At 38.4% G+C, this 21,443-nt stretch overlaps 1 protein-coding gene across 2 annotated transcripts in view; it reads right to left on the bottom strand.

Annotated features, from left to right (window-relative positions):
* TBC1D5 (TBC1 domain family member 5) overlaps positions 1 to 21,443 on the bottom strand; it is a 332,932-nt gene that overhangs the window by 167,716 nt on the left and 143,773 nt on the right. For both annotated transcript variants that reach the window (XM_049798069.1, XM_049798068.1), the window contains one exon: positions 4,548 to 4,614. In XM_049798069.1, the coding sequence (XP_049654026.1) occupies positions 4,548 to 4,614 (67 nt within the window). The remainder of the gene's footprint in view (positions 1 to 4,547; positions 4,615 to 21,443) is intronic.

The raw sequence follows: 21,443 nt of genomic DNA, 5'->3' as shown, positions 1-21,443 counted from the left end.
TTTAACATATAAGGACAGAGGCTATGTAGCGATTTCTGGCTCAGCTGCCAAGAAAAGCCATAGGTGAAAGAGGAATCGAACTAGTTTCACGATTTACTTTTGGAATTGGGTAAAACCAGGGAGGAACAGCTTGCACCCCTTGCCGTCTTTCTTCTGTATGCTCAGTATCAGTCCTGCGGTTGTTGGCTGGCACACAAGAAACATGCCTCAGCCAGCGGGACCACATTGCCTTTTTGCAGTAAGAAAGAAAACATCTGGTAAGCAGAATCCGTAAGAAGTCAGGGGAAGAAAATGGAATACGAAAGTCTTTCTTATACTAGATCTTCTGCCTGTTTGAAATACCAGCAGAAGGAGGAATATACATTGTCTACATAACCCACAGCTTTGAGCAATCATCACTTATCATGGGGTTTAAGCCACACAGGACAGAACTTTATCTTGATACATGGAGTAGAAATTAAACTTACATACAAGTGCACAGAAGTATTAAGAAATTATCCAGCATAGTAGTCATGGGTCTCTGAATCATAAAGTAAGTTAACAACACAAGTATGAAAAGCAAGCTTTTTTTAGGCTATATATTTATTAGAAGCAATATTAATGTATGAATCCACCTTGGAAGAAAATAAGTGTCCTTGAGATGTTAGATTCTATCAGCCAAATTGAATGTCTGCATCAATGGCTCTCCCTAAAAGTCATAATTAGGTCATTAAAATATATTTAGAAAAATAGCCTGTAAAATAAAGTTAAAAAATACTCACCTTCATTTTATTTCATAGGTCACTGTTATACCATCTAATAAGATAATTAAAAACATGCAAGCAGCTGGTACTGAGGCTAAACAGATTAATGTAATAGTCTGTAGTCATATGTGCTGGCAAGGGGTTCACCTCTTTGGCGAGGAGAAGGTCAGCTGCCCTTGGGAAGGTAGGAGAAAGACAGTATTTCTACTTGCCAGTGGCACTGCATTGCAGATACTGAAACTAGAGACCCACACCTATTTTTCTTTTCCTTTTGGTGAAGTCCATCCAATTTGCACATCCAGAAAAGGCTTCAACCATAGCAGTAAAAAAATACAGTAGAGTGGAGCTCAAATATTTTCCTCAAGTTTCTTATGTTTTAAAGATGAGAGTTACTATATGTTTAAATCCTTGTTCAAAGTTTTCTAATATTGAACTTCAGATTTTGATGACATGGTTCTAGGAAACAATTTTCATAATTCCTTGCTAGTAAAGCTTCTTCCCAAGTACACAAAGAACACTTCCATCAGACCCTGAAGACCAACTAGAAAATTCACTGTGACCTGACAGGACGCATTCACAAACTCACAGAATATTTAGAAATATGTGCCAGTCACATGTGCTTTTTACTTACATTACTTAGAAACTTTGTGACCTAAAGGGAAATGCTCACTATCTGAACATAAGTGGCATTAAATCTGTGCTGTGATCAACACAAGGAAGAGCCACAAACTCTAAGGTGACATCCCATTAAAAATAAAACTATACAAATAGTTCTGGAGCATTATAAATATTTCAAAGGATAATGATCTGACATCCTTTATTAATATATACACACACACTCAGAGTCTTGTACTGGATAGTGTAAAATTTTCCTTTAAAATAGAAAGTGTTGGAATCAAGTAACACCCCCTGCTCCATGGGTTTTTTTATTGTGGTAAACCCAATATGCTCTTAAGAGCACTTTAGTAGCAAAGCACATTCACAGTCAAATATTTTTAAACATTTGGAGTTGCCTTTTCTCCTAAATAAATTGTAAAGAGACTGCTACTGATAAAGCATAAAGCAGATTTTGTTTCAGTGAAAATTTTCAGTGGAATTTTGCATGTATTAGCCTTTTGCGAGCATGACATCTACCATGATCCAAAGACGCCTCTGCCTCTTTTAGGGCAAAAATTCACTAGCCAGTCTTTTTTAAATACAATAGACAGAAACACATTTGGCAAACAAGACTATCATCAGTTTTATCAAATTACTAACTTACGGAAACGCTATCCATTGACAGTATCCTAAAATAAGTCCAAATCTCCAATGAGTCCTTAAAGAAGTAACAACCATTTACCATTGTTACCTTTCAAGGTAGTTTAAGATTCACTTTTCGTCTTTCATAAGGTACTAGTTGCTTGTTTTTACTTAACATGCAGCACAGAACTATATCTATCAACACAACATTCAACACAACATTCAACCCATCCAGCAAACTTACAGCCAGTCTCATTATATGATGGGAGTTACTTGCCACTGAGCAGAAAATATAAATTTCACACCTTAAACATTGTAATACTACTTAATAACAGTGCCAGCTTGCCAACTATCAAAAGTCAGAGGTTTCTTTTATATATAAATGTGTATACACACACAGACACACACACACATATATATATACACAGTACTATCTTGCTTTATCATCTTACCTCTAATTATAACAATAATATTCTGGCAGTAGTATATGGGACTGCTTTTAAAATATTAATTACCTTCAGTTTGGTAAGTTGGGCTGTAATCCTCTCTGACAGAATATGATTATTATCCACTGGAAGTCGTAGTGCCAACATCGTATTTATTATATGCACTTTGGACTAAGGAATATGGAGATACAAAGGCCAACTTTAACCTCCTCTTATTTGCGGAGCGTTAAAGATGGCTGAGGATTCACTACAGTTTGGGCCGGGCTGGTTTAGCCCCCTGGAGTGGCTCACTGTGAGATGAGGGCTGCTGGATGACTGAAGAAGGGGCAGGAAGAAAGGGTCGGACCTCAGCCCCACAGCTTACACTCCCATGGAACCAGAGCCTAGCTGAACCGGGCTTCTTCTCCGAGTTTCACCTCGGCAGGTACCACAGCTGGGGCTCTGAGTTAACAACTTGCAGGTGTAAGTGTCCTGGAATTAATGGTAGAGCGAGCTCTCAGCTCCTTCCTTTTGCTGATCTGGCTTAAATTCTACCTTGCCTATTTTTCAGAGACTGCTTCATGGTCTCTCTATCTACATACGCTTCTCACCCCCAAACCTTGAAGATTATTCTGGGTGGTATTTTTGAGCACTTCTTTCAACTTAGATAGTATGTTGCATGCATTAGAGAACACAAATATGACAAGAAATTGAGTCAGGCGGAACCCCGGAATGGATCTGCTAACGTATTTTTCTCAAAGTGAACATGCTACCTGCCCTCAAAGGGTTTTGTATCATCACAAAGTAGGTTTCATCAGAGCGGACTTACTAGAATACAGAAAACTGGAAGGATCTGTAAATCAAACCTCCCCTGTCCCACTGCATCCCTGCAAGGCACAGCCTTTTTTCCAACCGTGCTCTCAGTCCAGAAGCTTCCTCTCGTTGTTCGAATCGCAGCAAACCCTTTGCCGTTCCCTCTAGGTCCTTATGAAAAGTCTGTCTTTTCACCACCCTCAAGAACAGGCTGTTTGCTCCCTGCTCTCCTCAGCAACGTCTCAGTCCCCAGCCCGCATCGGGCTCTCCGGGCGCTGCGGGCCTGCACCCTGCAGCGAGGAGCGACTCGCGCCCAGCACGGCTCCCTGCCTCCAAGATGGCGCGACGCTCCCCAGCCAGCCAGCTGCAGCCGCGAGGAGGCAACGGGCAGGTTCCTCCTGCCTGCCTGCCTACACCTCTTTCAAGCACAGAGACTCCAGTAGGCTACAGACAAAAAAAATGAAAAAGATGCCATCCATTATAGTTCAGCGAACGAATCCAAAATAATCACGCGGCAAGCTTGTTTTATTTTACCGTGCTTAAGCATCAAAATCAGATGCAGTCATTCAGGTTAGCGCAGATCTTACTATTAATTTACCAGTCATAAGGACAAAGATTTAGCATTTGTAGTAGCACAGGCAGTATTTTACTGGCTGAAAGATGAAACTACACATCTGCTGATAACCTTCTGTGCTTTCAAGTACAAGACAGCCTCCGGTACGTACCCAAGCAAAACTCAAGCTCAGTGACGGTGCTGCAAGATGTTGCTTAGCATCATGATTCTTTAACTGGTGTTTACTACCAACAGAATTGAAATATTAGTTTCTTGTGAGAAAACCTCAAACTTAACAAATCCTGGCTTTGGTTTTTGACCTGAAAGCATGAGCAAATAAGAGTTCCATGTGGTCCATAGATCCAGTTACTTCAGAGAAGATCAAAGGTGATGCCTGGTGACTTAAATATTCCAACAACATTTACTTTAGCTGCTATGAGTTTAAGTAAGAATTTCTACTTTATTGTGTACTTTGGAGAAAAAAACCCAACCTTAAAAATATTTAGACTTACAAACATCCTGCCCTTTCATTAGTTAAGCATTTTGAACAGCTTTCTCAAAAAAAAAAAAAAAAAAAAAAGAAAATCCAGAAAACAACCTTTCAGACCATTCCTTAATTAAATCCTTCATGTCCTTTAGTCTACTGACTGTTGCAATTTAGATTGTACAATACTCTTAAAATATATGGACCTGTTCTATTGCTTTAAATAGATTATGCTGCTTACTATATTCAAACTTTTTAAAATTAGAAAATAAATATAAAAAAGTACCAACCTGTAAGACAGAAATGTTCCATCAGAATCTGAGGTGTGGTGTGTGCTTCCATTTTCATTTGATCCTCCTAATACAAAAATAAAAGAAAACACCTTTATAAGTGTTTTAAGACAAAACCCTGATAATAAATAACACAATATCGATGAGAATTGCAATTGATTTTACCACATATGGTAACTTTAGTTTACGACAAGACTTACATAGACAAGCCATAACTGTACATCTTCAAATTCTTACAGCTGGCAAGAGAGACAACTTGCCTCCACATTCAATTTGGAGTCTGAATGTTCTGAGAATCTGGGTTTTAATTTCACTTAAAGTTTTGATTGAGGCCCTCCTCAGCTTATTAAACACAATTTTACTAGTATAAGATTACAGAGGTATACCATACAAATAGGTGAGTTTGATTTTACTAACATTAAGTCAAAGAATGTAAAAGTTCATCTATTCCATGAAAGATTTCAAATTGACTGTGTGATACCAGGTATTTTTTGTCATAGCACAAGTTCAAAGCTTCTCTGAAACTACCTAAGTAACGTCTGCAAAACGTCTTGTTTTACATCCTGTGGGCTGTTTATACATAGAACAGTGATGTTCACAGAAGCCAAGGATTACAAGGAAACCTTCCTTTCTACAATAACTACTTCTACTGCAGGACTGTTAAAAGCCAGAAAAAGAATCATCTATTTTTCACAGCAAATTTATTCATGTCCTGTTTTATACTATTTATTCTTGCACAACCTGTCATTTACCTTGATAATTCTTCTATGTCCCTGTCTATTTCCTTAATTCATTTACAGACAGCATTGCGCACTTTTGTGTCCTCCGTTCTGCTTACTGAAATCAAGTTCTTTCAGTCTTTTTCCTAAATGAGGCTCCTTATTCCCTGTTTTATTTAAATCAGTCCTCCTTACACATGGAAAAGAAGGGACAGGAGCTGTAGACAGCATACTGAAAGCTTAATCAGTTGATTCTCTGGACAGTGGTTTTCTTCTCTATCAAAAAAATCACACTCGATACAGTCTATAGTCACGCCACACCATCTTGCAGTTTTGCAGCCATCCTTAACCAACACGCCTACATGTTTACTCTCCATTTTTATTTACAAAAAGAAGTTTGCAGTTTACAGTAAAAAATCTTGCTAGTATAATATTGTATTTCACACTATTTCATGCTGTTTCTAGTCCTCTTTCCCTCAGAAAGAACCAGTCCTACCTAAATACTCTATTTATGCTTGCACTGGATACTACCTTCTAATATTTTTTCTTCATAAAAGTCCATCAATGTAGTCTCTTGCTTTGTGGCAAGACAACAAATGAAAATACTGGATAAGATCAGTTCCACCACAAATTCCACTAAAAATAATTCTTTGATTTAAATCTGCATTTCTCTATTCATCTTATAATTACTGTATTTCACTAATCCCCACCCCTTCTATTCCATAACATCTCCTGTGGCACCACATCACATGGTTTACTGAGGTCCAGATAGCCTTGTTGTATCTCCTTAATGTATATTTTGAGAGGCTAACAGGTTAGCTGGGCACGATCTCCTGTTTAATAAAATACCTGCACTGAAAGTTATGCCATTCGCTTTTCTTTTATCTCTTATTTTATTCCTTAAAAACTTTTCTACAGCCCTGCACAGATAATAGCCAGCCTATATAGCTGCTTTGCTATGACTTTTTTTTTTTTCTCTTAATATAAGCACAGGTACTACATTTCCCCTTCTTCAAACATATGCTATCAGCCATGAACTAAAGGACTAAAAGATTGTTCCATGCAGCAGTATTTATCAGTATTCTTTAAAGACATTTACCCTGCAAGTCAGATGCTTTAATCTTTATTGCATGTGCTAATTTATAATATCTACCCAACACTCCCTTTGATTTTACTTATTTATTTTCAGGCCTTTGCCTGAAATTTTGTTTTTACTGAAAATTAAAACTTTTCCAGTTTAGACCATACCTGGATTACATTTAATATCATTTCTTCATTCACACTGCACAATGGTTCTAGTCTTCTTTCCCAGAAAGCTTCTTTACATGGTCAAGTAATATTTTCTTGTTAATTTAAATTCCCTTCTTATGATCTAATTCAACTTAACTTTTGCTAACTGTCACTATAACCCCACACTTTCTGATATCCAGGAGGTAGCCTTCTTTGCAGATCAAACTGTTTTTCTGTTTCTTTCAGGATCTTTGCTTACTCCAGACATTCTTTAGAAATAATTTATCATTTACTTTGTCATAGAACTTTCCTTCCAAGTGGTTTTTTCTCATCTAATTTGGAATCCACTTCTTTTATTAACTTTTGCACCTTTGTCTAAAATAAATCCCAAACCTCTACTACATTTTAGTCTAAAATCACTCAGTCCAGTTGATTTCACTAATTAGCTCTCTCAATTTATTTTGAAAATGAAAATCCTACTTAATCGATCTGCTTTTTGTTTACTAAATTTAACTAAATTAACAACACCAGATATTTCATCCAGGAGCCGTCCCTCCCGTTATTAATAACCATCTGTTCCTTTTTTCCTTGTATCTTGGAAAATAGTCTCCCATATTGGGACAATTTTAATGCGCTTTTTCATATATTACCCATCTCCGCATCTGATCCTGAGCATTCAGAGAAATGACGGAACTACGTTCAGTCTCTTTTAAAGCCATATGGCTAGGTGCAGTGATACTGGGCAATTTATTATAGGGACACAGCACATCAAAATGGGTCCTGAATGCACTACTGCACTTTATTTATACCCAGACAACTACTAAGCATTCACCTATCACACTAGTCAGACTGAAAAAGAAAACTCACTCACAAGTCTAAGTTCATATGCTGAAAAATATCTTCTCGGACTCTTTTCAAGAATGGCAACATGATCTTCTTCCCTTCTGAAGAATGAGGTTTAAGAATATCCCCCAAAATGCAAGGCCTTTAACATCTTTCAACTAACCCATCTGTCCTGCTTGAAGAGTCAACAGGACTCTGCAAAGAAAACCAGAATCTTGGTGATAAAAGTTGTTCCTTCCTCGGGATCCCACAGTGAATATTTGGTGGGATCCTGGATCTGCTACATCCACTTAGCTGTCCTTCACAAACTACTCCACGTGCAGCTTGCTTTATTCTGAAGCACTCTTTCAAAAGACAATAATTTCCTTTATTTAAACAATCCCCACAATACTCTAGCATTCTTAATTGTATACCCATTGTTAATAAAACTCACATTCATACAAGTTACTGGGATTTTTTTTGAGAGCTGCTTTTGCTGCTCCATCGTATCATTAGCAGCAGCTACCAAAACTGGATAGGACTAGGTAGGTACATTCAGCTTTCAAAACCAGGATGTAGTGGAGTGGGCATGTCCGTGGTTGTCTTCTTGCTCCATCAGCTTTAAGACAGCTACGTCTGTTATGACATTTTGAGAGATGATTTAGATGTCTTTGACTGAAAGTGATAAAAATGATAAAGCAAAGTGCAAAGTATTCATTGACTTAAAAGAAGATCCCCTAAATTTTACCTATTTTTATCCAAAAGGCTTTCTAGCAAATCCTGGTGAGTTTTCATAGTCAGTAATACTCGAGAACAAATGGGACAGGTGCTTCACTAACTAATGACAATAAGCTGTGGGAATCCATGCCCTGCATCACCTCTCCTCAGGCAAGTTCTAGTTATTCCTCCTTTTGAAGGTATGGTGAACTCCCAGTATAACAGATAGATTACTTGTACCTTCTTCAGTGATAATAACCCAAGTTTCTGGTAAAATTGGGACGTATACTGAGCAGTTATGAATGTAAGATTTATGATGCTGGTAATAGAATTTGTGGTCTCCTTTAAGAATCCTAGTTGATGCAGTATTATCCTAATCTTTAGACCCTTTCTGAGACTCAAAAATTGGAAGAAGGGCTCTGTTGAAGAAACAGCATGCTCTATTAGCCCTGCCCTACACCTCCTGACAAGGTTTCCAAAGTTCAAATGCAAAACCTAGGGGGGGGGTGGGGGGTGGGGGGAAAGGTAAAATACATCTTACCACACTTTCAGAGGAAAGAGAAGGGAAACAACTAGTAGCATAACAAGCATCAGTATCAAAGTAAGTGTGGCTAAGGTGCTTTCAACACTAGAGCAGTTACTAGTTTTAATAAGATAATAAAATAAGGCAGTATCCTTCCAAAGGGACTGAAAATCATCTGGATATCTTTCTTGCTGCTGCTTTAACTGGAAAAACTCTCTCTCCTGGGAATGAACACTTTCTCCTGAAAGAATTCAGTTCTATTGCCCTATTTCAGTAAAGGCTGTTCTTGTGCACGGAGACCAAGGGCTAAAGGGAGCTTGGGACTTGGGTAGCTGGGACCTGGTACTACTGGACATAGCTGATGGCTGTTTCAAGAGAATTTGCATAACTTGAAATTGGTGCTTTTACTAACCAGTCAAAAAAGAACATTTCAAATCCTGGCTTCTTTAGACTTCAGAGATGCATGGAGAAGGATTTGTAAACTGTACATTTACTAGGGTACTAGATTCACCCAGAACACACAGGCTTGCCACGTGCAGTAACTGTTTTCTTGTAAGAACATGTTTAAGATTCTAGACATAGCATAAAATAGATGAACCCAGAATAAGGAGGATGCCAAATACACTTTCTGAAGATTACCTGAAAACCATGTGTAGAAATTTTAACAAGGAGAAGGCTAATTTAAATACAACACACTCTTGTATTTTTAAACAGCCTATTATACTGATAGTATAATATCTTCTCAAAGAAGGTGCAGCACACAGCTTCCACTTCAGGCAATAAGAAGAAACTGGATAGCATTTCAGAGCCCCAGTTCAGGCGCAGAAAGATGCTCTGGGTACGCACTGGGCACAATGGGCACTCCGAGCTTAAGCACATGCTCAACAAGAGTAAAAAAGCATGTGAAGAATGATGTAGGAATCAGACATTTCTCACTCCTCTCCTTCATTACCTCTCTGAAAACAGCTATTTTCTGTGAGATGCAAAAATTCAACACAGGACTTCTTACAAGGGGCGGGATACTCCATAACCAGCAGCAAGTCTATGAAGACAAGAAGCTTGAGTGACATCCCCTTACTCTATGGATATAACCCTACTTTAAAAAATAATTGAACTCTATTTTTTGTATTTTGAAAATATGTTTTGATACTGAAGACATGTCTTTATATATATACATATTTATGTATGTATGTATGTATACACACATATGAATGTCTATGTGTGGGTACACATGTATATTTATATAGTGCTAACTGATTTACCAATCTTGTGTCAGCTATGAAAGGGTTTTATGGCTGGCAGTTTAGGAATTCGTGATAAAAATGATCCCACTTAGGAAATCACACTGTGCATTCCCCTGCTTACAAGTGTCAAAATGGAGACAGATCTCTTTGCTGACAAGTTTGCACTCTGCTTAATATTTTCTTTGTAATCTAATCAAAGGTTAAAATGTTGTTAAAAAACAAAATTTATTTAACAGTTGTGAAAATTTAAGTTCAGGCTGATACAAAACACTCGATCATTAATGCAGTGTTTTATGATTAGAGATAAGGAGAATTTTAATACAAATACATGCTTGCAGTCTAAGGTTGTCAATTCTTATAACATGACTTCCAAATTCCATGCTACATGCATTTTCAGCATATTTAAAGCTTAATAATTTAATGATTTATCCAATTTTAATTTATACTTTCAAAACCACTTTGAACAATCTGAGGTGCCACTGGAGATCATAACAGTGGTCCTGGTTAAGTCAAATAATAATTATAGCGCTTTCACTTTAAAGATGAGATTATTTTTAATTATTGAGTGAAGTACTTGAGGTACCATACTTATATAATTACGCTACTCATTAAATGGTTATTGAAAGCTGAAATGTAATTTTAATGACAGCTACCTATTTTTCTTTGCACACTTTATAGATGACAGATCAGTCAGGAATTCTAGTTTGCTCAAAAAATCCTTGCAGCTGCACTGGTTCTTTCAGGTGTAAAACAATTAAGCTGTGCTTTTTTTTAAACTTTAAACATTTTTTTTCTCAAATTATATTTATGCGATATACAGGAACTAGTAAAAACAGAACAATAATGCATGGATATTTTTTCTACTTCACAATAACACCAAAATTCTGGCCCTAAACTATGTGCATTCCAAACAATATCCCCCCAAACTAGTGACAATACAAATATGGAAGAATGATTTTAGTCAAAATGTGTTCCTCATATAATGCAAACAAAAAAAAAAAAATGCTTAACAGATTGCAGACCTTTATTGTGAGTATAAAGGGGTAATCAACATACAATAAGCATTTTACTATGCATTATAACTATATATAATGCCACGAGACTCCTTTGCTTTTTGTAACACCAAGGTTCACAACTCTTCAAACATAAAATTCCTTCATACTATTTACTCCACGGGTAGATATTCATCAAACTGATCTGGGTAAAATTTATTCTAATATGTAGGAATCTCTGACAATTGACACCACAGAGTTGTGGTCTCAGAAATGAGCACCTAAAGACTGATGCTCCGTATGTTAATTCTTTACATGTGATATTCAAAATTCAGCGTGTTTGTCCATTGTTCCAAAGGCCGGTATCTTGTTCAAATTAAGCTTTCCTTTTTCACAATGAAAACCAAACAGAAGAGTAAATTTGTTTCATTAACAATATTAAAGCAAAGATTTCTGAGTTCGCTGTATGGGGAAAAGGCAATAAAGTTTTGAAGAGGGAAAAACTGCTTTGTTCCTTCAATCCCCTAGTTGAAATTAATTATAGCAAATGTTTATGAAAACATCTGTTCCATACAGTTATAAATTCTTAATTTTAGCACGGGCGACTCCAGGCTCCTCTATTATTTTGAAAGAGAGCAGCCTGACAATTGAAAGGTTTACAAAAGAGCAGACAATTTGTATTTCTACAGCACCAAAGATGCAGTTTGGAAAGTCTTCAGGATCTCTGCAGCAAAGAAGTAAAAAAAAAAAAAAAAAAAAAAAATACAAAAAGACTAAGCCGACTGAAGCTTCCCAATTTGGGTCCGCCGACAGACCAAAATGGCAGTAGGAGGAGAAAAAATAAAGATAAAAGGAGAACTAATCCCAAAGCATACGGCAAACTGAGATTTTACTACATAAACTAGATCTTTAAAAAGTAAAACGTAGCAGAGCTATGGATTTCTCCGTTATGTATTTTGATGGATTCCCGGGGAGTGAGGGAAGGAAGCTCACGGCATTGCTGTATGGTGCCAAGAGAGGGTGCTGCAGAGTTTAAGATGATGCAGTCGCTGCATCCCTCCCGAAGCTCCATCCTTGGTACCAGCAGCCCCTACGCTGCCACAGACAAGCTTTCGGACTTTTTACATAACACCCTTGCAACTACAGTGTTAAATTCAATTTACACCAAATAAGCTTTTAAAATGATTAAATGGAGCAAGCTCGAAGCAGTGTACAGAAACTCAAAATAATGCCTTCAGCTAAAGAATTAAGTGCACAGCACTTCTGATATTTATTAAATAATTATTAGGCTGGAAAGTTGAAGACCATTTCACTCTGAGCAAGTTTTTTAAGTTTTCTGAAATAAATACGATGCAACTTTTTGGTGAGCAATCTTTTAAGCACAAACCTGACTCTCCATCCCTTGCTTCAAATTCTTTTAGCATTAGATGCATATTTTGAATGCATGTGTTGCTTGGTACAGATTTTTTGGTAGCATTTTAGTTTCAACAACTGTGCCCTAAAATATTATATTTTGCCATGAATGAAACAAAAAATTATACACTATGATAATGCAGATAATTAACTGTGAGACTTTGCCATTAGAAGTACAAAAGTCTTACATAGGCTGAAATATTTCATTTGTTTATCCTTCAATATTCATATGAGAAAAATGCATTATGCATCAACAATGTTTTTTCTGCATTAAGATTATTTGAGTTCGGAAAGGAACACAACTGTAAAACACAATACAGTACCCGCACATATGCTAATCTTGCAATAGTGAATGAAAACAGGTAAGGAACGCTGACACTAAGGTGCAAAATCAAAGCCTGTTTTAGCCCTGCAGAAAGCTGCAGAACAATCTGACAGGCAGACACACTGGTTTGCAGTTATGAACAAAAACTTCTGGAGATAATAAGAATATCTTGTATTGCACGTTGCTCAAACCCAGTCGATTCCGGTTATCTTTTGGATTGCTGATTTATGACAATCAAGTGGCATCTTCTATGATCTTTGCATACAAAATCACAATTGCATATGTGTATACGCATATATGAGTAAACTCTGTGTACTCTCCCGGCAAAATCTCTGTTTGAAAAAAATTTGTCTATGCACTTCAGTTTAAATCAAGACACATATAAATAAGAGGGTTTCCATTTTAAGTGAAACCGCTTCTGAGTGTTCACAAATCTAAACACCAACCCTGTCATTAGGTTAGCCTGTAAATTAACATACCACTTTTCCACATGTAAAATGTATGTGTAAAAAAGTGTGGATGGGAAAAGATACACAAAAGTCTAGATGACTGATTTTGAATTTAGAATGTAGCATCAGTGTTTAAGAAATGTAGCCCCTTGCAGCTCAATTTAAAATAAAATTAACAATAAGTATATTCAAAGGACTTAGTTATAATATTTCTTTTCCTGATGAAGCCTCTGCATTTACTAAAACAGGGTGAGCTATACACTGTATTCTAAAACTAGAAACAAAATAAATAGAATAAGAAATTTTACTCTAATACCACTGAACTAATTCATAGGAATGCTTGAGAAGAATTCTCAGGTGATTGCAAGGTACAGAAATCTTAAATAATTTACATCCAGAGGTGTTTTAATATAATCTCTTTGAGCATGACGGGAAGGCCAAGTTTAACTGTGATGCTAATAGTGAACTAAACACTTCAGAAAATGCACATACATGGAAAAACAGTTTGACTTCCTTTTTAGTGGGAACCACACAAGACTAGCTTATGCAAGCAAATGTGACTTCCACTGAAGTCAATAAGCATTTAGACCAGTAATGCCTGGATTGAATTTGTTACCAGCAGCAATAAAACCGGTAAAAGAAAAAATCCACAGGATAAGGTAAAATGTGATTCTTCTAACTTTTTTTTTTTAGTTACTGTTTCTCCTAGTGCACCTGTCTTTGGTGCACAGTAAATTACGTCCACTCCTGTTCACATGCTCAGTGCTACAGCCTGTATTTGCTACTTAACCTGGCTGATCATTTACCATGTATAACTTAAACTCCTAGGTCATCATCAAATGTGACACAAAAGACTCCAGGATAAGATACAAACATTTTAATGTAGTCTGATTGAAGTGGAAGCTGTGTACCTAATAAACAGTATCATCTCTAACTTCAGTAAATTCTTTAAGAGCATACACACTTAACAAAACAGCAAATTAGTAGAATTAGCAAAACAGAGGATAGAGTAATCCAGTATAACTAAGGACAAGCAGCACAATTAGACTTTGCACATAAAGAAAAAAATCTTAGAAGCCGCCTGGCATCATCGCTAGGAACTTACGTCCCATGATACACAAATGCCGAGTGACTTATCACTTGCATCCAGAAGAATTTAGCTAATTTTAACTTATAAACAGCCTAAAAGGCCTTTGAGCTATAAATTGCAATAATCTAAAGATGGCAAGAGGCAATAAACATGAGTTAATGACTCAGCATCCTCCTGAGATAGCACTGGTCATGCAGCTTTGCTTAATCTTAGACATGCACAATCACTGTAAAAAGGTGGTCTCCAGAGACCATTTACCCTGACAGTAAGAAAAACATAACATCTCTTTATATGTTTGAAGGCTACTATTGTCCTTTATTTTACTTCAGTTACATCCTATTTTTAACCACATTTCTATCTTATAGATAGATGCAATCCTTCCGTTTGGGATAATAAATCATATGTAAGTATAGTTTGATTGCCATATTCAAAAGCAGTAATGTATATTCCATTGAGTCTAGGAAAAAAATGGAGCCAAAAAAAGATTGAGCAGAAGTTTTCTAACATTCTGTTGTTTTGCCAAGATTAAATGATAGTAGAAGACAAACGAGAAAGGATTAAGTGCTCTTTTATTGAAATAGAATTGCCCTTTCAACAAGAAGCTAGCTGCTCTTCAACTGACAGTAACAGGTTTATCAGGAGAAAGGCCAGCCTGGCCAGGAAGCCACGTGGCAGTGAGATGCAGCCTCACCTCCTAAAGTTGGGGGGTGGTCTCATGATAACCAGGACCAGAGGGTTCAAAAGAGCAGGAGTGATTCTGCTTCCTTGTTTTGCTGTTTCTTATCAAAGGAAGCTACTACAGCAGGCTGATGACTTACAGCACTGACGGATGTCAAAGGCTTCTCCTGAAAGCAGAATGTACTTTCTTGGACCTTCCTTGAATGTAAATATGGTTAGGAACACTGTGAAAATCATACCATTTTCCTTTGCCCAGAACATACATGCGAAGATGTACAGCCTGAAATCAGAGCATCCGCGTGGCTATTGTGCTGACACATGCATAACTAGCTACTTGCTTATCTGGAATGGGATAACAGACAGCGTTTATGGCTAGGAGGCAACCAGAAAGAATAAAAGCAGCAGCACTGTTGCCACAAATGGAAACACGGAAATTCAGGCACACCAGAAACGAAAAGGCAGAGGAGCTACCTGGCATCCTGTGGAAGGGCTGGCACTACCCCAAAGAGCCAGCAGCTGAACTCTAGGTTTTGGCTCTGAGGAAGAGGAAGCAGATGAGAAGCTTGAAGTTACGAAGTTGTCAGAGAGATGCAAGCCTGGGCAATGCCTGGACATTCCTCAGATGCTACAGTTTTAAAAGCACACAGTAAGAGGTGAAGAAAGTCCCACGCGAAGCAACATGGAAGGGCAGCCAGTTACTAAAAACACCCAGGGCCAGGGAGATGCACTTGGGCACCCACAGCATCCCTGTTACCCCAGGAAGCTCGGCTCCTCTGGCTACCTCCAGCTGCAGCCTCCTCCTCCCCTACCACAACTGCTTTTAGCACTGCCAGAAGCAGTCGGATCTGTAGGTCTGACAGGCTACTTTGGATTTCTATCAACATAAACTGCAGAATAATCTGTGAATGAGTTAGAAATAGGATCCTGCACGGATCTGCTGAAAAGACATGTTTTCAATAATGTAACTATGTAACACAGTTTAGCAGCGTTATACACCCTCCCCCCCCAAAGTATAGAGATAACCAATGGTTTATCGAACTATGAACACACCTTAGAAGTGCATATGATTTTTACTTCCTTCAGCCATCATTCACAACACAACAGAAAGCACATTTTTTCATTCCCTTACAAATCTATTATGTGAATGATTTTGAAAAAAGCAACTCGGTCTAAAGTTTAAAGTTATCTGGGTAAAACTTAAAGGAGATGTACCATCAGTAGCAGAGTCATAATTCAGAAGCACACTCTTTAAAAAAATTTTAAAAATAACGTTAGGATACTGTTAGTTTATGATGGCACCAGTATCTGGCAAACTTGAGCAAGATGGTCTGAAAAAAAATCCTGACGACCTGAAAATAAACATCACTACCACACAGACTCAAATACTCAACCCTGAAAGGGATGCTCTTGCTGCCAATGGAACAGCCCTTATCCTAATCAAGTTAACTATACAGAAGGAACCTGCAGCAGAAAGGGACACCTGAGCTTCAAGCTGCCTAGCTTGGTTTTATAAGATGAAGCCAGGAAGCCACAGACTCCTAATTTGAGGCTGTAATTGAGGCTGGTACTTCTCAGAATACATTGCGTATCAAGTAGACCCATACCTCAGAGAACATGACATGGAGCGGTACCCTACCTTTTCCATAAATTTCTCCGATGAAAAAACACGTCACTGAACAGTATAAAAGAAGTACCGAGCTAGAGCTTTTACACTGCCAAATCAAAACATGCCAAAGCATAATGAAAACAGTAGATTTCACTCAAAATTCTTTTAAATCAACCCTTAGTTAATTTGGAGAGCACCAACTGCGTATTTTGGTGGTACAAAAGCAGATACATGTTGTGAATGACGGACCTAGAAAAATTTGAAGAGCAAAGGTATATATGCATTAGCAGTAAACTCTACATGTCTAAGAGATCAAAGTCCACAGCTACATCAGAATATATAAATATACCAAACTGACAACCAGCATGACAAAACACTTCTATTTACTACAATGCTAAGTAGTTTGTCGAACAATGGCCCCTCTGTTGCAGATACTGAGAAAGAAACTCCCCACAAAACATTTCTGTGGAGAACTGTGTGATCAATCGCGGACAGACTTCTGTTCTCCACCCTTGTCCTCCTATAAGGAGGATAAGTAGGGTCAATCCCTGGTGGCACTTCAGAATGGAACTAAAGATGCAAGTATGAAGCACTTGGAGATGTAAGAAATATGAGACTTCAAAAATGTAAATTAGACAAGTATGACTAGATTTTTCTTGCACACAGCAATTATATTGAAGTTTTCGAAAAGGTTGATGATTTAGTTTACACAAAAATAGGAAAAACACTAAGTAGTAGCCAATTTTTCTAGACAGCTACCCCAGTTTTCTAAGACAGAAAATGTGCAATATCTTTTAGCCAAAAAGAAAAGTCTGGGTGCAAGATGGAGATGTCACCCAGCATCAGAGAGCATCAGTTTTTTGACTTTGGATTTTTTGACAAGTACCACCTAAGGAAAATGTGAAAAGGCGTTTCACATATGTAATTCATATTAAAACACAAAAATAATCATCTGGAAAGCAATAGAACAGTCCTGAGGGACAACAAATTCTAAAATATTTTCACTTTTTCTTCAGATTTCCCCTTCCAAATTCAGTAAGTGGCCATGGTTTGTTGTGCTGTATGACAGGTGTATTGAGTTTGTGTGGCAGGGTTTTGGTAGTGGGGGAGGCTACAGGGGTGGTTTCTGTGAGAAGCTGCTAGAAGCTTCCCCTATGTCTGACAGAGCCAATGCCAGCCGGCTCTAAGATGGACCTGCTGCTGGCCAAGGCCGAGCCCAGCAGTGACAGTGGTAGCACCTCTGGGATAACAGATTTAAGGGCGGGGGGAAGAAATGCTGCAAAAACAACAGCCAGAGAGAAAGGAGGGAGAATATGTGAGTAACAACCCTGCAGACACCGAGGTCAGTGAAGAAGGAGGGGGAGGAGATGCTCCAGGTGCCAGAGCAGAGATTCCCCTGCGGCCCGTGGTGAAGACCCTGGTGAGGCAGGCTGTCCCCCTGCAGCCCAGGGAGGTCCACGGTGGAGCAGATCTCCACCTGCAGCCCGTGGAGGATGCCATGCCAGAGCAGATGGGTGCCCCCAAAGATGGCCGTGACTCTGTGGGAAAGCCTGCGCTGGAGCAGTCTGTGACTGAAGGACTGCAGCCCATGGAAAGGACACACGCTGGAGTAGTTCATGGAGAACTGTCTCCCATGGGAGTGATCCCATGCTGGAGCAGGGGAAGAGTGTGAGGAGTCCTGCCCCTGAGGAGGATGAAGTGGCAGAAATAACTAATGTGTGATGAACCGACCCCCATTCCCCGTCCCCCTGCGCCCCTGGGGCGGGTAGGTAGAGAATTCAGGAGTCAAGTCATGCCCAGGAAGAAGGGAGGGGTGGGGGTAAGGTGTTTTAAGATTTGGTTTTATTTCTCATTACTCTGGTTGATTGGCAATAAATTAATTTTCCCCAAATTGAGTCTGTTTTGTCCATGATGGTAATTGGTTGAGTGATCTCCCCCTAGCCTTTTCCTGACCCACGAGCCTTTCATTATATTTTCTCTCCCCTGTCCAGCTGAGGAGGGGAGGGATGGAGTGGCTGCATGGTGCTCAGTTGCTGGCTGGGGTTAAACCAGAACAGGTATGGTACATCTCTGTCCAACTGGAGAGGAGAAAAAGCTCTGATCCAGAAACTTTGACTCTTCTACACTAGAGCTCTGCATTCTCAGCAGGCTTGACACTGTTACCTCCAACACTGCATCCAGACAGCACAGACCTCAAGTGATGTGAAAGGAACAGGTCTGCACGAGGTCATTCAGGCATATCCATAGCGTGGTATTAGAAACTTCAAAGCACGTGTGCAGAATTTAGACACATACCATTGGAGTGAAATTCAAGACAATAGCTGTTTTAGTAGAGCACAGGCATTATTTGAAAAAGTAGTATATGCTGTGACTGCAGGTCATAAGACAGAGCAAGAAAGAATATATACGTCTGAACAAGTTTTCTGTTTCCTCTCACTGGAATGACAGTGAATAAAGACGATGAAAATTACAGCATGTGAATACTAGTGTAATTACTGAATAGTTCCCCACATAATTATGCAAAACAGATCTATCCATAAGTTAATGTAGCCATTTTCTTTTTGAAACAGAATTTTCATGCCATCCGTCAGTCACCCCAAAACACAAACCTTAGATGACTTAAGTACACTGAATTTACTCATTTGGTCTGTAATATAAGCAACGCATGTGAGTAGAAATAAAGGTTTAATGAAACAAAATAACGTACTCCACTAGGGAAAACACATTTTGCCCAAAGAAAAAAGTAATGTAAATAAGTGGAGACTTGACTATTTGATAAATATAGCCCCAAAGGTTATATGTTTACTGAAAGAATATAAATATTGTACGTGATGTAGGTTTTTTTTTTATTTGACTAAAAACATTAATTGCTTTCTAAATACAATAATATTCTTTTCTTTCAAACTGTGAGGTCTCATTTCTTTTACTGCAACACGTAACCAATTACCTAACAAAAATGTTTACATTAATCACAATGACTCTGTATTTTAGGTTTTATACCACCAATTTTATTTTTGCTTAGAACTGAACTCCCTCAGGCATTCTTTCGTGCCAACTGTTAATTTCTATCAGTGATAAAGTTGCCTTAAGCTTCTTTTAACATCTACTGGACATGACCTCATAAAATTTAATGCCATTCATTAACCCCAAGCACTTAACTTTACACAGTAATGTCAGGCATCTGACTTTTCAGTGCATGAGAAATCCAAGTGGGAACCGTTTGAGAGATACAAATTACAAATCATTTGAGTAGTAGAAAGAGCGGCAATGAACAATATTAAAGGGTGAATCAAGACTTGAGCAAAAGTAGGGTTCTTGCAATGCCTTCTGTCTATAATTATAAAACATTTATACAAACAAGGAAGAGGCTGCAACGTGATCATTTTGGCTTGTGAGGGGACTGAAGTTCAGAGCTGGGGCAGAATGCCAGGTTTTTAACACTGTCTGAAGCAGATACGATGTGCAGTCATGTTTTCTTGAGTGTCCAGTAGCCTTCAGGCATTTCGGAAGGTGCCAGGTGCCAGGACCACCTCGCGGTCTGCAAAGGCTACTCACCAGCAAGACTGGGGTAAACCAGAAGCAGCAGGTTTTTTTCAAAGTGCTCCTCCCTTTCTTCCTGCAAGAGCCTTGCCTAGGTTGAGCTTCAGAGCATGGTTATTCTTCTGATTTTGGTTACGTACCAAGACAGCTTTCGGAGGGACAGCACTGTTTTTATTTTCCCTGAGATGCACAGATGGGTGATGTCTGCTTAACTCATTTAACCATATTTCCCAGTGGCTTCACACATGTTGGAGAAAATGTGGAAAATTCTAGAGGTGAATGAAGAAAAAAATACTTAGAAACAATTTCCTGGCTTCTCTTGGGCCATTCAAGGACACTCCTTGTGGGGAGTGGAAACTGAGTAACAGCCTGTCAAGGCCCTGCCTGTAAAAAGGGCACAGTGTTGGGGCGGTGGGGAGGGAGTTGTTTGTTTTCTATTTCTGTTGGCTCAAGAAATATACAGGCATCCTCTGTGAAAAAGTACAGTGCTATGCTATGCAGCTAGAAACATGGGCCATCCGAGTTCCTGATAGCAATCTGCTTATTCAGCTCTGTCACAAAATCTCCTCCCCTAGTCTGTATAGAGAGCTCACTTTTTCTTGGTGTCAGAGGCTGTTACGTTCTGGGTTAAACAGTTGATACTGTTGGAGCAGGGATCAACTTAACATTTCTATACAAATTATACAAGGTAGCTATAAATTGCAACATGAGAACTCATGTGAGATTTGATGCTGATGTCTCTAAGTGCTACAAGTTTATTTATTTATTTTTAAGCAACAAAAAGAGCTGGCTTTCAGAATTAAGCAGTAGTTCCTGAATTTACTGATCTTAAGGGAAAATACATTCTCTGCCACCCTATAAATCTGAAAGGATGGAAGTCATTTTGCTCAAGCTTTATTTCCACAGAAAGGTATCTCTAAGCAAAAGGCAGGTATTACAGGATTGAGGTGTGCACATGTGAACAACTGTGATCTCTGATGCCAGCCCCATCTCCAATTTCTCAGAATGATGATTTTAGCTATAAACCACACATAACTAAAATCTACAGTCAATACACACTTCATACTATTGAAAATGTTTTTGCATCTTGCCTGCCACTGGTCTAAGATCACTTTAGCATAATTACAGTGTGATGCAACATCACTAAGCGTGCATCGGTTAGAAAAGTTTTTATTGCCTAATAGCGGGGAACGGTAATAAAGTAGATGTACACCAGGCCACATGAAAATGGCAACCAATTGGTCTGTATTTGGCAAAGCAAAGTATAAATGTTTTATAAAGACAAAGTATGTTATATACTTTTCTAACAATACAGATGTAAATCTCTGCACAGCATAAACACTCGTGCTGATCAACATAAAGATACTGCTGTGATAGGTACTTTGAAGTTGTAGATAAGAGCTCAAGCTGTAAGATGCCAACAAAAATGGAAGTTTATAAAGAATCACTGCCAGACTCTTAAATGTAGTAGCACTTGTGGGACCTTCTGTAATATAAATAGTAATTACCTTCAATGCAGAATGTATTTGCAAAAATAAATATGCCGGT

Source organism: Accipiter gentilis, chromosome 4 (genome assembly GCF_929443795.1).
Source record: "Accipiter gentilis chromosome 4, bAccGen1.1, whole genome shotgun sequence".
NCBI classification, from domain to species: Eukaryota; Metazoa; Chordata; class Aves; order Accipitriformes; family Accipitridae; genus Astur; species Astur gentilis.
Note: the sequence above shows the minus strand (reverse complement) of the source record. Positions and strands in the feature narration are given on the sequence as shown.